The sequence below is a fragment of the Anser brachyrhynchus genome (genome assembly GCF_964034855.1).
Source record: "Anser brachyrhynchus genome assembly, chromosome: 21".
Lineage (NCBI taxonomy): Eukaryota > Metazoa > Chordata > Aves > Anseriformes > Anatidae > Anser > Anser brachyrhynchus.
In genome coordinates, this window is record NC_137714.1 from 4,006,904 (window position 1) to 4,020,872 (window position 13,969).

Sequence of the window (13,969 nt, forward strand, 5' to 3'; positions counted from 1 at the left end):
AATGGCCCTCCCAGACTGCCTGGCTACAGTCCCAAATCCTTAGGAATACATACATTTTCAAATAAGACATAGGTGACCAGTGTAATTTTTCTAACACAAAATCTGTGTTCATTTTTATAGCTTTCTTAGAAAAATGTAACATTTCAAGTTCTGTTAAGACAGGCAACTGAAGGCAGGACATTTCAAGGCACAGAACATCTATAATCAACATTTAACAGGCATTTTAAGTATCCCAAAGGACATTCAACTTGTGTAAAAGCATCAGTGAATACTCTCTGGTCCAGCAAGAGCATTTGATACCAATGTATCAGCTGTATGCAAAACCACAGCTAGCACAGGGAGTTACGGTCATAAATCTTAATTAAAAAACATCAAAAACACCCCCCAGGAACTCCCAGATGTTTCCTGGAAATGTATCAGCATGAAAGCAGGCAGAACTGTGTTAAGAGCAGTCCGTAAGCCTTTTAAAGATAGTTTGTCCAGGAGTATTTGAGTGGTTCCCTTACTTACAGTAGAGAGGATGCCCAGTACAAAACCTGCAAGAACGTAGTAGGTTCATCCACTTACATATACAGGGGAGGGATATGGGGGAGAGAGGAAAGGAAAGGGTACAGGAATTACAAAGTCACAGTGCTTAACATGTTATTAGAGATCTTCTGGACTTACTCCAGGAACCCCTCTGCCTAACCTTCAGGGAGGTGAAAGAAAAGTATAATCACATCCTCTCCTATTTGCTCAGTAGCAGGTCTTGTGCCATCAAAACAGACATGGGAGTAGTGTAAGGCTGGACTGGGTGAGGGAGGTGTCCGTTCTGTTGCAGATGAGGACCTCAGTATGGATGCGGGGCTGCCTTGCTTGGGTCAGGCCACTGCGGAGAGGCATCCTGTTGATCAATTGGCTCATAGGTGCTGCGATCCTGGCCTGCACGGGTGAGACCTGAACAGAAAGGGAAGAGAACAAGCTTGAAAATAAATAAAAAGCACAAAAACTGAATCCTCTAGAAAAAAACAAAAGCTCAGGAGCATACCACATTGGCTACTCTACCAGCTCCCCAGTACATGTTCTGGGACCTTCAGTATACAGGCAGGAGGTAAGAAAACATCCTTCCAACAAAGGCAGAATAGCTGAGGTGTATTTGAACATGCCCCTTTGTTCCCCAAGAAGCGCTTTTAGCCATGGGGCTGTTTAGAAAGCAAAATTTGCAATAATACATAGCAGCATAGCAGGCTGCTGTAATAGCATATTTCAGCAAGATCAAGTTTATGAGATGAGTTTATGGAAAAATCAATAGATCTTGCAACAAACAGAAGCAGCAGGAACCATGGCCAGCTGACAGCATGGGCTTAAGAGCATGATTCATTTGTGAACCACTCTTCCAACAACCCAGCTATGTCTCAAGTGTGCCACACCATGGCACTACTTTGGAATCCAGCAGTGCTCCCAGTTGCACTATGAACAATTTGTCCATGGTACAAGACCGGTACAAAAATCACCTTACTGTCCAGGGGATGAGCAGGGAAAGGACAGAAACCAAAAATGTGCACAGACAGCTCTCTATAGGCCAGGCATCTGCCATGGCTAGAAAGCAACCTGAATCAAAGGTGGGTCCCAAACCACGAGAGGCTTGTTCTACGCAGCAAGAATGCTGCCAAGCTGAAAAAAATCTGTTTCAAAAGAAAATGAGAAAGGACCAGAAAAAAAAAAAACCAACAACACAGCACAGTTAAGTTCAAAAGGAAAATACCAGATATTAGGAAAACGAGGGAAAGTTTGTCAGCCACATTTAGCAGAAAACAGCACAGAGTTCATACTGAGTGTTGTGAGAAAGACAGTTCAGGAGAAGATACGAAACTGCAGAGTGACTGAATTCCAACCTGTGCCTAGGAAGAAACTCTTTGACAGTATGCCTGTGTTGGAGTACTGTGGTAAAAAGGGAGAATACTCCCAAGTTCCAAGCAAAGGGGGGGAAAATCAGTCACTCCGTAATGATACCTATACTTCCCATGGGATACAGATGTCAAATCCCAGTTATAAGCAGTAAGCAGCTCATAAACAGGCACAAACACAGCCCATAGCAGAACACCACAGTTGTCACACAGGCCTTCTGACATGGCTGAGACAAATCTGCCTGGCATTTACACAAGCAGCTGATGTAGAGGACATCCACATTCCACCATTAGAGAGATGCAAATAGCACATAACACCCTGAAACCACCATTTTCCTTCAGTGACATCTCCTTCCCTGGAGGCATTCACCTCTTTTCACAGGAAGCCTCATACTGCTTTGGTGCTAGCAAAGAAGGTGACAGCTTTCAAACACTGCAGTGTCAGTAACACCATCCTTTGTCCTGCACAGCCTTAGGAAGGAAAAAAAGCTAACTACGCCAAGCTGCTGGTTTTGCCAGGGTGAACTCCCATGCAGCAAACAATCCCTGGCAGCTGCCCCACTATGAACTAGCACCAGGCATGCTTGGCAAAGAAGCTGAGAACATCCAGCCACAGCCCTTCTCTCCGGCAAGGATGCCACATTATCATTAGCAACTACAACCAAGAGAAAAATGAGTGCCTCCAAGCAAAGTCGCATGAGGTAAACATCAGTCCCATTTACCAGGTGAGGAAACAGAAGTCCAAAGCATTCAGGATAGCTAGGAGATGAGACCCACATAAGCACAGAGATAGGAAATCCAGCTTCTTTCCTTCTCAGGCATAATCCAGCTATACAGGATGCTGCCTTTACTTTCCCCACAGAAAGAAAATAAAAGGTTGACAAAGAGGGAAGGACACCCAAAGACTTCCAAAAAGCCCACAAAAATGCAGGAGGTGGAAGAGAGGAAAAACCTGAGTTACACTGAATAAGAGTGACAACAGTTGTGTCAATACCATAATGGGCAAAATTGCTGTCAGACGAGGACTCCAGGTCTGCAAGGAAAGAGGAAGAATGCAAATTTAAGGACTAAGACATGGCAGGACCACAAAAGAGGAAAACAGACATGAGAAAGAGAAGGGCCATCCCCCTCCCTGGAAAGGGGTACAGAATCCAGCTGCACAAGGCTCAGGCTGAAGGGTACAGAGCAGAAAGCAGTCTTCTATAACACCAGAGGGTATGGCCCACATGGATGCGGAGGCAGAAGAAGCATCCTACCTATGTTGAAGGTGTACTCTCCTCCACGCTCCCGGTACATTTGGTACACAAAATAGCAGGACGCAGGTTTAAGGAGGAGGCTGAAGATCGCCATGCCTATACTGAACCGCTTCACATCAGTCAAATAATCATTTGAAGGGTAGAAGACACAGACATGAATGATGTCTGTGAGGACTGTGAGCAGCAGGCCAGTCAGGAACTGGAAGTAGAGAGGGAACAGGATGTAAGGTGAACAGGGGATTAACCACTAGGAGTAACAGTCAGTTACAGGGTCTGTTTGCTGGAAAATCTGCGTTCACACAATCATGTCTTCACCCCAGTATCACACATTTCTAACCCTTTACCTGGGGTTAGTGTCAACAGATTCCTAACTGTATGATCTCGTATGTCATGCATTTTCTTCACATCCATTATACACCTTCTCATGATATGTTCCAAGGCTGCTTATTTTTGCTTGCCCATCTCTTTAATGATCAGAGAAGGGATTTATAAAGCCCCTCTAACTCAAGCGTACTAAACACAGAGCCCTCTTCTGGCATTAAAAAAGTCACAACAGCTGGTAAAAAAATAAAAATCAGATACTCCTTACCCCTGAGAAGCAAAATAACAGATACTGAGTGCTTCTCACCACAGTTTATAGTGCTTAAGTAAAATCCAGGCCCTCTTGGGGGTGAAAAAGTGAGTTTGACTTGTTGACTGCTATATTGGGAACAGCTGAAGATCATCACTGATTCAAAGGAGCTGTTTCTGCCCTCCACCCTCTCCCTAAGCAGCTGGGTCAAGGCAAATACTCTCACACTCACCATCATGATGGCATCAAGGGAATCTCGCTGTACAACAGCCCAGATCCCCACTGCAAGGATACTGAAATTTCCCCAGGCATAGGAGGCTGGAAACAAGTAATTCATGCATCCCCTGCCAAACAAGACAAAAAAAACCAGCCCAAATTCACAATAAGCCTGCAACAGCGTTTGCATTTATCCCTCCCATATAAGCACTCGGGCTTAGGATCTTGAACAAGGCACAAATGGGGAGTGCTGATTCCCCAAGAACATCCCATACCTACTTTGAAGGAATACCCTGTTCTCACCCAGGCCAGGCAAGTTACTCACCACACTGTAAGCAGCCAGTGTACCAGAATGATGGCCTGTGGAAAAACAGAGAGGAAGACAGGTCAGCAAGTTGGGAACACTGGGGGAAGATTGATGTGAAATTACACTATCTTGTCACCAAGAGTGCCCTGGACCCATGAACCACTGCAGAAAGCTGGCTTAGCAACTGGGACAGTGAAGACAAAACCATTTTTCTCTGCTTCTCTTGCTGAGTATTTCCTGTGGTGCTACACTATAGTCATTCATTACTGTTGTCATCTCTGTTGACAGTTGATTCAGGCCGACTTAGTCTTTCCTAAATGCATTATTGATTTTGGAACTCCACAAGACTTTGCCTGCTTTCTGTACAATCTCATTCACACTGTGCTAGCAGTTTATACATGACCAGTTTGGCATCCACGATGTCCAGGGATAGTCAAGATCGAAGCTTCCAGCAATTTTGCTGTAGTCCTCTGTAAATCCTCCTTTTACCTCTTTCCAGCATGTTAAGAACAGTGGATTAACCTCGCTACAATATTAACAGACCTGAAGGTATCTTCTAGGAGCCTAAGGAACTGATCCTGCCGCAGTACGCAGCTCTTTTCATCCCCAGTGAAGCCACCAGGGCCCAAGCTCTGACAATGCCCTAAGCAGCAATAAGATAATGCTATCAGAGATTCTGTACTTTTCAGGTGTCCGTAATGATCCTGATCTTTGTGCTGCTCAAGGCAACAAATCCAAAAAGAAAGCGTCTCCCTGTAAGAAGTCACACAAGGATTCTCTTCACGAGCACTTGACATTTCTGTAACCAAGGAGATATACTCTACGCATTTATTAAAACAGCAAATGGGAGCAAAAATATACCACTTCACTCTTTTCTATACATATATCCACGTGTTCACTTGCTTTTGAACCTGCAGCCCAATTTCAACCATGTTTGACAATGGGACATTACTCTCCAATGTCTGCTCTCTAAGCAGGTATGGAAACAGTGATATGGAAGGCAGGGTCTGTTAGCAGCTTCATGGGGGAAAGGCTGAAGCCAGGACCCAACTCTATTACATATCAGAGGATCCACGGGAAGCAGGCATTCTCCCTTTTTCCCCTTCTGTGAGAAAGGCTCCAGTTGGCATTTACACTGACTTTGGTACAGAAGCAACAGAAAACATCAAAACCCCTCTGAAACATGCCTACCCCCCTCCATATATATATATATATATATATATATATATAAACACACACAATTGGGAAATGAGTAAGTAGAGAAGAACTAAATTACTTGCTTGACATGGGAAAGCTGTATGCAGAGAGGGGCATTAAGACACTAAAAAAATAAATATTTAAGTTCTACCGACACCCTGCTACGTTTATTGGCTCAAAACCTCTACCCGTGCTCTAACTTCACACAGAACTAGTTGCTTAAGGCGGGTTAATAACCAATGAAGCTGTGACAAGTGAAGCAGAGCCAGGAAATCAACAGGAGTGATGCAGCTGCTGTGGCTTGTACTGTTCTGCTAAGATATCACAACGTAGATATCTGATAAGATAAAGCTCTCGCTTCACTGCGATACACCAGCATATCTGCTGGGCATTCACCCTGAGAAGCCCAGACTTTGTCATAACTTCAAACACTGCTTAAACAGATTTTTAATAATGATATATTTTTTTAATTGCTCACGAAAGCCTACAAAACACTTCGCCACCTCCCGCTACTTCCCCTCCTCCCGAATTGTACCACAGAGACCAGGCACAAACTGCTAATCAGTAAAATACAACATGTTCCTGGGTAAGAATGGAGACATGCAAATAGCATTTACTCAAGAGACTATCACAACATCAGGGAAATTCTTAATTAGGTAGTATTTAATTGCATGTTACATACCCGCAAGACCCCTCAAGGCTCACCAGTTAACATAATTAATGCAGTTTTTTTTTTAAAGCTGTCTAGATCAATATTGCAGTTATTAAGTTACGAAGCATGCTCAGTCACTAGCATAGAGTCACGTAAATGAGGGATGATAGCATGGGGGACTGCACGAAGATAAACGTAACATTCCCTCCTAGCTATTAGTCTGAGTTACCTGACAGTTCTTCAGGGCAGTATGGAATTTGCTGATGGTCTTGGTTTGCTTTAACATAGAAAACATATCCTTAATGAAAGGGATTTAAGGCTACAGTCATCACAAAAGATTAGGTAATTTGCAGGCAGTCTCCTGATAAGACGGAAGAATTTATTTCCATCTGTTCAAGGAAATCTGTCCATACCTACGAAGGGCATACATTATTTCTTTAGAGAAAGAACTCCTAAGAGTTGAACTAACGTTGAGGGCAGTAAAATATGAGGGGTAGAAACTTGGTGCCTGTCTCTTCCGGGCAAGATGATGATCATGTGTTTCAAAGCATCCCATCAGGGCGAGCTGAGAGTAATAACGAGTAGTTAAGCAGAGAACAGGCTATCCAGAGAGCTTGTAATGGCTCTATCCTTGGAGGTTTTTACAAGTCAGCTGAATTTTGAGCTGACCAATTTGATCTACTTTTGAAGTTAGCTTTGCTTTGAGCAGGAGGTTGAACTAGGTGACATACAGAGGTCTCTCCTACTCAAAATCATTTTATAATTCTGTGACCTAGCACGTGAAAATGCCTGAAATGAAAACTTACATTTCCAGGCGCATGCATTGTAAGGCATTGTCCAAGCTTGATCAAACTTTGTATGTCAAGGTTTAGCACAGTTACTGCTATAATCGTAGGTGTCAAACATTCACTGACAAAATAAGCACTACTACTCGAGCTGAGCCAGTAGATGCTGTTCCATGGCTGTATTCCTCATCTGCAAGTAGCTTAGAGAGGGACCTCAAAGGTAAAACATTGAGTTGTGTTTGTGCCAGAACACAGCAGTCATGCAGTTTTCTTGGAGCTCTTTTCTTTCACGAGGCTCATCTTTTTAATCTCACAGAAACTGTAAGCAGTTAATGCCAACGAATAGCAGCAGCATGTTTTATTCCCAGTCTGTCTCCAAATAAGAGCCTTCCCCACCCTTGTGATGTGTTTCAGAGAAGCAGCCGTAACTCAGGCACAGTACAAAGATGCAGGTACAATTATTAACTCACTATGCTGCAGACCTTCAGCCCCAGAGCAGTACCAGCAGACTTGACAACAGTTACTTCTTAATGCTGAAAATAGTTTGTCCAGGTCAAGGTCACTCTTACCCAGGAAGAGATTAGGGAATGGTTCCCCAAAACCAGAGAACAGCAAGGTTTTAGTTATGTTGTCATGGTGACTCATTCATTCAGGAACTATGTCTGTTTTCTACTTCCCATGGTGGAATGTGCATTTCATTGGCAGATTTTTTTTTTAATTAGATGTAATTTTTCACTGCTTTAGCATGGGGGGGGAGGGGGGGGGGTAGTTAAAAACCAAAGCAGAACACAAGACCTTTTAATCTTCCAGTGCTCTGGGAATTGTACAGTAGTTGAAATTTGTCAGCGCCAAATATCAGCCACTTTCCAGAATGTGATGCAATCCACATGACAGGCCTTGAAAAATCCATTTGCTTATGCACCTCTAAAAAGGGAAGTCACTTCTCTCCGTGAGCTATTAAGAGGGGGAAACATGATTATATGAACTCTCAGCTTTCATTTAGCACATTCACATGAAAGCCTTCCTGTACAAAGCTGAATTCTTAACAGCAGCTGAGAGAACACTGTCCTCCCCACCCGTGGGCAGCCTGCTCCAAGGCTCCCACCACTCACAGCTTTGTGAATCAATAGCAGTCAAAACCTGATGTGATCTGTGATGCTTTCATTCCTCAGGCAAAGTTTTAACCAAAGGCGGCTCCTGAAACCTGCCATACCAGACGAGACACACAAAACAGGGAAGCTGGGAAAATGGACACATGCGCCTGGAAGTCTCAGGGATCTGAAAACACGATAAAAGGAGGAAAAATAGAGGAAAGTTTCATCTGCCTGGTATCAGGGAAGGCTTCAATATCAAACAGCAATGTCAAAAGCAAATGAGTGATTTTAGCCTCCTACAGCTTCTCTGCAAGGATGTGCTTCTTCCTAAAGTTAAAATTTAACGCAACCGTGAGAAGTCCCTGATTTCCCATTTCTGTCCACCAAATATCTAAGGAAATTTTAAGATTGCTCCCATTCAAGCCCTCCCTGCCCAAAACCAGAAAAGCAACTTCTATTATCTACGTGCTGATAACCTCAAAACAAATGGGAGCACCTTCCCAAGGCGTTTTGCCTGACAAGCAAAAACTTTGCCTCCTCAGGCTCTTCGGTAGTGTTTATCCTAGATTAGTCCTGGTCAGCTGAGCTAGGAACCTCCAGGGACACAAGTTTTAGGGACACAGGCTAGCAGGCAGCTGCCCCAGCCCACTCCTCGGCCACTTCAGCAGCTGCCCTTAGCAGACAACTCGGAGTCATCGCCTGCCCGCCTGGGCGACCGAGAGCTTTCGCAGCGTTTACCCGCGTGATGAAGGCGGCTCAGAAATCCCCACTTTTCCTCCTCAAAGCCCTCCGCAACCCACCGGGCTCAAGGCTGGTGCTTTGCCAGAGAGCGGCCGGGCCGAGCGCCCGCTCCGCAGGCTCCCCCCGCTGGTTACCCCGGCGGGAGCCTCCTCAGCCCCGGCCTCCGCCTCCGCCTCCTGCTCCCTCCGGCCTCCTCCGCCCCGGGGAGCCCGGCAGCGGCTCTGCCCCGCTCCCCCGTACCTTGAGGCTGACGGCAGGCAGCTCCATGGCCACGGCCCGCCCGCCCCGAGACTCCCGGCGGCGGGGCCGCCTCCCTGTGGGGCCGGGCCCGGGGCCGCCCAGAAGAGGGCAGCGGGGCGGGAGCAGCCGGGACGCGGCCTCGCCTCAGCCCCCGGGGCCGCCCCGTACCCGCCCGGCCGGCCCCACCGCCCCTGTGGCCCCTCCGCTACGGGGAAAGCCTTGGCTCTGGAGCTCCTTTGTAGGGTCTGGAGGGAGGTGGAGGCCTGGGCCCTGCTCCGCACCGCGCCCTCTGTCACATGCACGGGGATTTTGGGGGGTGCCTTTGTGGACTGGATGGCGAGAGGGGATCTCTTACCGGACGGCTGTATTCCGGGTGAGGAAATAGCCTGGGTAGTGTAGCTACCTGACGTGTATCGAACACCGAGATGGAAGGGCACCACTAGGCTAGATGTGTGAGTTCGTTGGCTCCAAACATCCAGCCAAACAGTTCTTTATGCTGGTTACCCGAGTAAGGCAGCTGAGGGAAGGTTTGACAGTGTACTTGGATTGCACGTAGTCATAGATTCATTTAGCTTGGAAAAGGGCTCTGAGATCATCTGGTCCAACATGTAGGCAGAGTCTAAAGGCTAATAGTGGGTGTTTAGGACTTAGATGTGTTCTGGGGAAAAAGAAAGATTTTGTGAGCTTATCAGTACTGTGACAAAAAAGGAGTTAAGCGTGAGGAGTGACAAAGATGCTCTTAATAGACACCAATAAAAAAAATGCAGGATGCTAGTTGTACTCAGCTGTGTCACACAATAACCGTGTCATGTTCAGGTCAGTCTTTGTAGTTGAGGGCTGGAGTCTCTAGCCACGTGGCTAGAACAGCTGGCAGGTATTTAGCTGGTTCCTTTGGCCCTAGATTTTTCCCTAGAACAAGATGACTGATCTCTGTGCAAAAGCCTGGTGAAATCAGGAGTTCTCCATGTCTTGTTCTGAAAGAAAGCTTTTCCAATTTTGGAGCTGTTAAGTAGGTGATCAACGCAAGTCCCCATGGTACAGCTACAACTTTTTTTTTTTCCTGCGCTGTTCATAATAGCAGTCTTCTCTCCAGGTATGGCAATGAGCTAAGAGAACCAAGAAGTAAGGGTGACCCCTCTCAACCCCCCCCCTTCCTCTCCCAATCTATGCTTTACCTGTCTGCAATGTAAGACCAAGACATTTTACTTGGTCAATTGTAATTTACAGAAAAGATGGGGCCTCTCAGGAATGAGCAAGGAGTCAGAAGTTCATTGCAGAAGCTGAATGTGGAAATGTTATGAGTCACCCTTCACTACCATTTCCAGTTCAAGCAGTGCAGTGCAAGGTTATGTACAAGAGTGATGCAGTGTTGAATCTATACTCACACATTCACACAAGCCAAAAACAAGCCCTGTCCGGCCTGTCCTTCACTGCATCCTGAGTCCTGTTGACTGCTAATATGCAGCACATTTGAAGATCTCCCAAGGCAAAATATTAAACGCTAAAATCACACAATCTATAAAATGCTAAACAGAAAAAGCAGCAGAAAAAAAAGACTCACTCAGCTCAAAACATTAGTAAAAATAAGCCACAGAAGTCCCCCCCCCCAGAAATCTCTTATTGTGACACTTTACGAGATGAAAGATTGAAATACAACTCATCTATTGCCACATCAGCTGTGACTTCATTTACATGTCTATGTCCTGCAGGGAAGCCCTGCCTCTATTCACAGAAGTACTGGTATCAAATGGGATCAGTGCTAATTGTCCCAGTGATGTGGAGGACTGGATTTTACCCTAAATGGCAAAAAGAAGATTTGACATCTGGGAAAAAAAAAAAAAAGAAAAAAAAAGGATAAAGAGAGAACTGAATGTCCATATTTCTGACTCAGTGTTTGTGTACAAGCTGCAATAGAGATGCCCTTCTACCAGGAGGAGTATCTAGCAAGGGAATATGGTTTGTTTTAATGACAAATTCCACTGTTATGCAGCAGCCCAGTTTAAGCATAAGCACTTATACTTCAGATGCAGCACTTACACTCTTCAGATGCAGCAGTTTGTGGGTGTCTTTACTCCATTCAGCATTCTCACTTGTTCTGAGTGAGACAAGGAGTCTCATTATCATTTATGCAGTGTGAGCCATAATTTGGATTGATGTGACTGCTATTTAATGCAAAGCATTCATTTCCCCTTGTACAATAAAAGCACTTTACTTCATTTTGTTCATCAAAGTATTGTGCAATTAATTCAGCCCTGCTTATTATATCCTGGGCTTGCATGTCATGGACTCAGGGGACTTAGAAATGTCTTAATGATCTCATGGATATGAAAACAATGAGAGCTATGATAGACATTATGCATTTGCACGTCTCTCACACCTACCTGATCTGGGGGTTAGTTGTTTTTTATCTCTTCTTTGCTTTGCTTGTACCTTGTAAATTGCCTCTCTGTGTAACCTGCTGCCTCTGTTCCCTTCCCTAGGCTTGATAACTCAAAGCAACGTAAACATGGTGAGAAAGATAAGCAGCAAGTTAAAGAAGACCTGCAGGGAGAAGCAGACATCCCCAGGAGACTGGAAACAGGATACGGAGATTTTCCTAACTAGAAGACTGATTTAGGTGAGTTCAGCTCACTGCACCTAATATCCAGCAATTAGCTGCTTTACGCCAATTTTAATGGTAGTATTTCTTGTGTAGACCAAGTAAAAACCTAATACACAGCTGACTCCCTTCCTGGCAGCATAAAAGTGAGGCAAATAAGGCAGAAATGCTTTCCTTTGCATCTTCAGGACACTGTGCCTTTGGTGTGCAGGGTGACAGCAGTTCTGTGGGGAGGTATGGGCATTAACACAATTCCTCCTGCTGTACTTATCTGGCCGATGGAGATAGAGACAAGCTCACCGCTGATAGTTCTGCCTTCTTGTCACTCACTAGGGGTCTAGTCTGAAGGTGACTAATGACTGCAGCCACAGCCGCCGTGGTGTCTTTGAGTTGTGTCCTGCCCGCAGAGCCAAGAGCACTGAAAGCGTGAGCTCTGCACAGATGCATGTAGTTTCAGTAGAGCCTTTCTGAATAAGGAGTGAGTAAGGACATATAGAAGTTGTCCCGGCTCTGCAAATTTAGATCCCAGCGGGAAATCAGCAAGCAGAAACATCATTTGGATCAGAGGGGACACTGAAGACATTTTGTTACGCTGGGAGGAACTTCACTGTAAAACAGTCTATGGCAACGTTTTGTAGGGGGTGGGGAGGATTACACTAATGTGGTGTCTTGAAAGATAGAATTAAAAAGTCCCTTCTAATCTTAGCAAAGAACTGCTACTCCTCTGTTTTTCTAAAATCTAACTAGAGATCTAATTGAGGGACTACTCTTTTTAACTGGCCCTCTAAAAAATGAGTTGACATATCAGAAATGAGTTTATGGGGTACTTGTGGTACTGTTGTACTCAGAATGTTCAAAGAAAAAAAACAGCCCTCATTCTTTCTGATAAAAAATGTGCAAGCAATGTTTTCTATGGGCTTTATGTAGTAGAGTCTGACTGGCATAGCTGTGAACAATTTAGTATGGCATGGGTTTGAAATTGAAGCACTTTCACACGCTGTGGATTGACAACACGGTAATTACTGGGGGAGGGGGGAGAGAGAGGGTTTCAATAAAACACCCCCAAGCTAAAATGAATGCAGACTATTACAGACCTGAGACAGAATGATTCCCAAGTGTTTTAATTTGTGCTTCCCTTCCTCGTCTCCCTTGCAGTTATCATTTTGGCAACTGCCAGCAACATCCCTGAGATTCAACAGCATTCACAGAGCAGGCAGCTGCTGAGGTGATTATGTCAAATCAGCACGCTGTCCTCTCTTTTCCATGTCTAATGATTCTCACCCTTGGAGAAGTGGTTTAAAATGATGTATACCCCTCGGACTCATTGTGAGGCTGCTAACAGCAGTAGCTATAGAGCAGGAATTTGGGTGTGACTGTCGCTCACCTTACTTGCATGCATGTACTGCAATTAACTTTCAAAAATATTCCACAGAGCCCTGCTATGGCTGTTTTGGGCCTGATCCAAAGTCCTTTCAAGACAATAGTAAAATCTTCTAAGAGAATTAAGCTCTCTGGGGGCAGTGGAGAAGCTGAGTTTGTGTGAAATCTTAATTTGAGTTTCTCAAATGATCTGTTGAGAAGAACGTATAAAACAAGACTTGCTTGACATTTGTCTCCCTCTGTTATTCAGAACTAATGCCCCCAAAGGCAGAATTGTCACTGACTGCATTGCAACTGGTAGATACTGGGAAGGAAGGGGAAAGTTGCTAAATGTAACCTAGTGATAATATCACTGCAACTGCTGTCAGGCCCCTGAGACAGCACAGAGCAGCACTAAAAAGCTTTCTGGTGCTCAGAAGTGGGTTGGACTTGCTGTTTTACAAATGTTGCCCTAGGGTTTTATGTCATGAGCTTGTCTCGCATTTTACATCTTGGCATGTTATTTACTCAACAGTTTTCCTTTGCACTGCAGTTGTGAAGTCAGTAATTTATCTGGCAGATATATAAATCAGGTTGTCTGATTCTTTTCGCCCTGCTGTGGCAGTGCAGTGTGCACACACACCACCGCTGCTTACCCTTTCTGCTTCACCTCTGCAACATCACATTTTGATTCAGAAAGAATGAGTCTTGGTCATGAACTCGATTCATTATAATTAACTCCATTTTCACTGTCCTTAGACATTTAACTAATCCCACCAATTAAGAATCAGCTGTCCTTTATGTTCAGTTAATAGCAGACCTGAAGCAGAAGAAGCAAGAGGTCCCCTGTTGACATCTAAAAGCTCTGGCTCAAAATTCACACTTGCTTGTATTACACATGATTTGCAACATAGTCTCATTCAAAACACTGCCCAGGATCCTACAAGGATTCTTGAAATATGTGGGGCAATGAATACCTGCTTCACCAAGGATAAAGATCCCTGCAAAATTTCCAGCTTTGCTTTTATTTGCACTCGTCCGTCACAGACCTCAGCTCTTATATCGG

At 44.8% G+C, this 13,969-nt stretch overlaps 1 protein-coding gene and 1 long non-coding RNA gene across 8 annotated transcripts; one reads left to right on the forward strand and one right to left on the reverse strand.

Moving 5' to 3' along the window:
• Window positions 1-85: 85 nt before the first annotated feature.
• On the reverse strand, window positions 86-9,138 carry AGTRAP (angiotensin II receptor associated protein). 7 transcript variants are annotated; one of them, XM_080564578.1, is made up of 6 exons: window positions 8,946-9,138; window positions 4,255-4,289; window positions 3,946-4,057; window positions 3,143-3,341; window positions 2,881-2,919; window positions 86-936 (listed from the first exon to the last, which is right to left on the reverse strand). In XM_080564578.1, the coding sequence occupies exons 1-6, from the start codon at window positions 8,970-8,972 to the stop codon at window positions 830-832; spliced, it is 519 nt and encodes a 172-aa protein (XP_080420704.1). In that variant the 5' UTR covers window positions 8,973-9,138; the 3' UTR covers window positions 86-829. The 7 variants fall into 7 exon arrangements, with proteins under 7 accessions (XP_080420704.1, XP_080420702.1, XP_080420707.1 ...); XM_080564576.1 differs by lacking the exon at window positions 8,946-9,138 and adding an exon at window positions 6,315-7,568; XM_080564577.1 differs by lacking the exon at window positions 86-936 and adding an exon at window positions 1,811-2,357 and having other exon boundaries at window positions 2,839-2,919.
• Window positions 9,139-9,389: 251 nt separating this feature from the next.
• Window positions 9,390-13,619, forward strand: LOC308181366. Its single transcript, XR_013941437.1, has 3 exons — window positions 9,390-11,337; window positions 11,426-11,562; window positions 11,878-13,619. It is a non-coding gene; the product is annotated as an uncharacterized lncRNA (long non-coding RNA).
• Window positions 13,620-13,969: the final 350 nt, after the last annotated feature.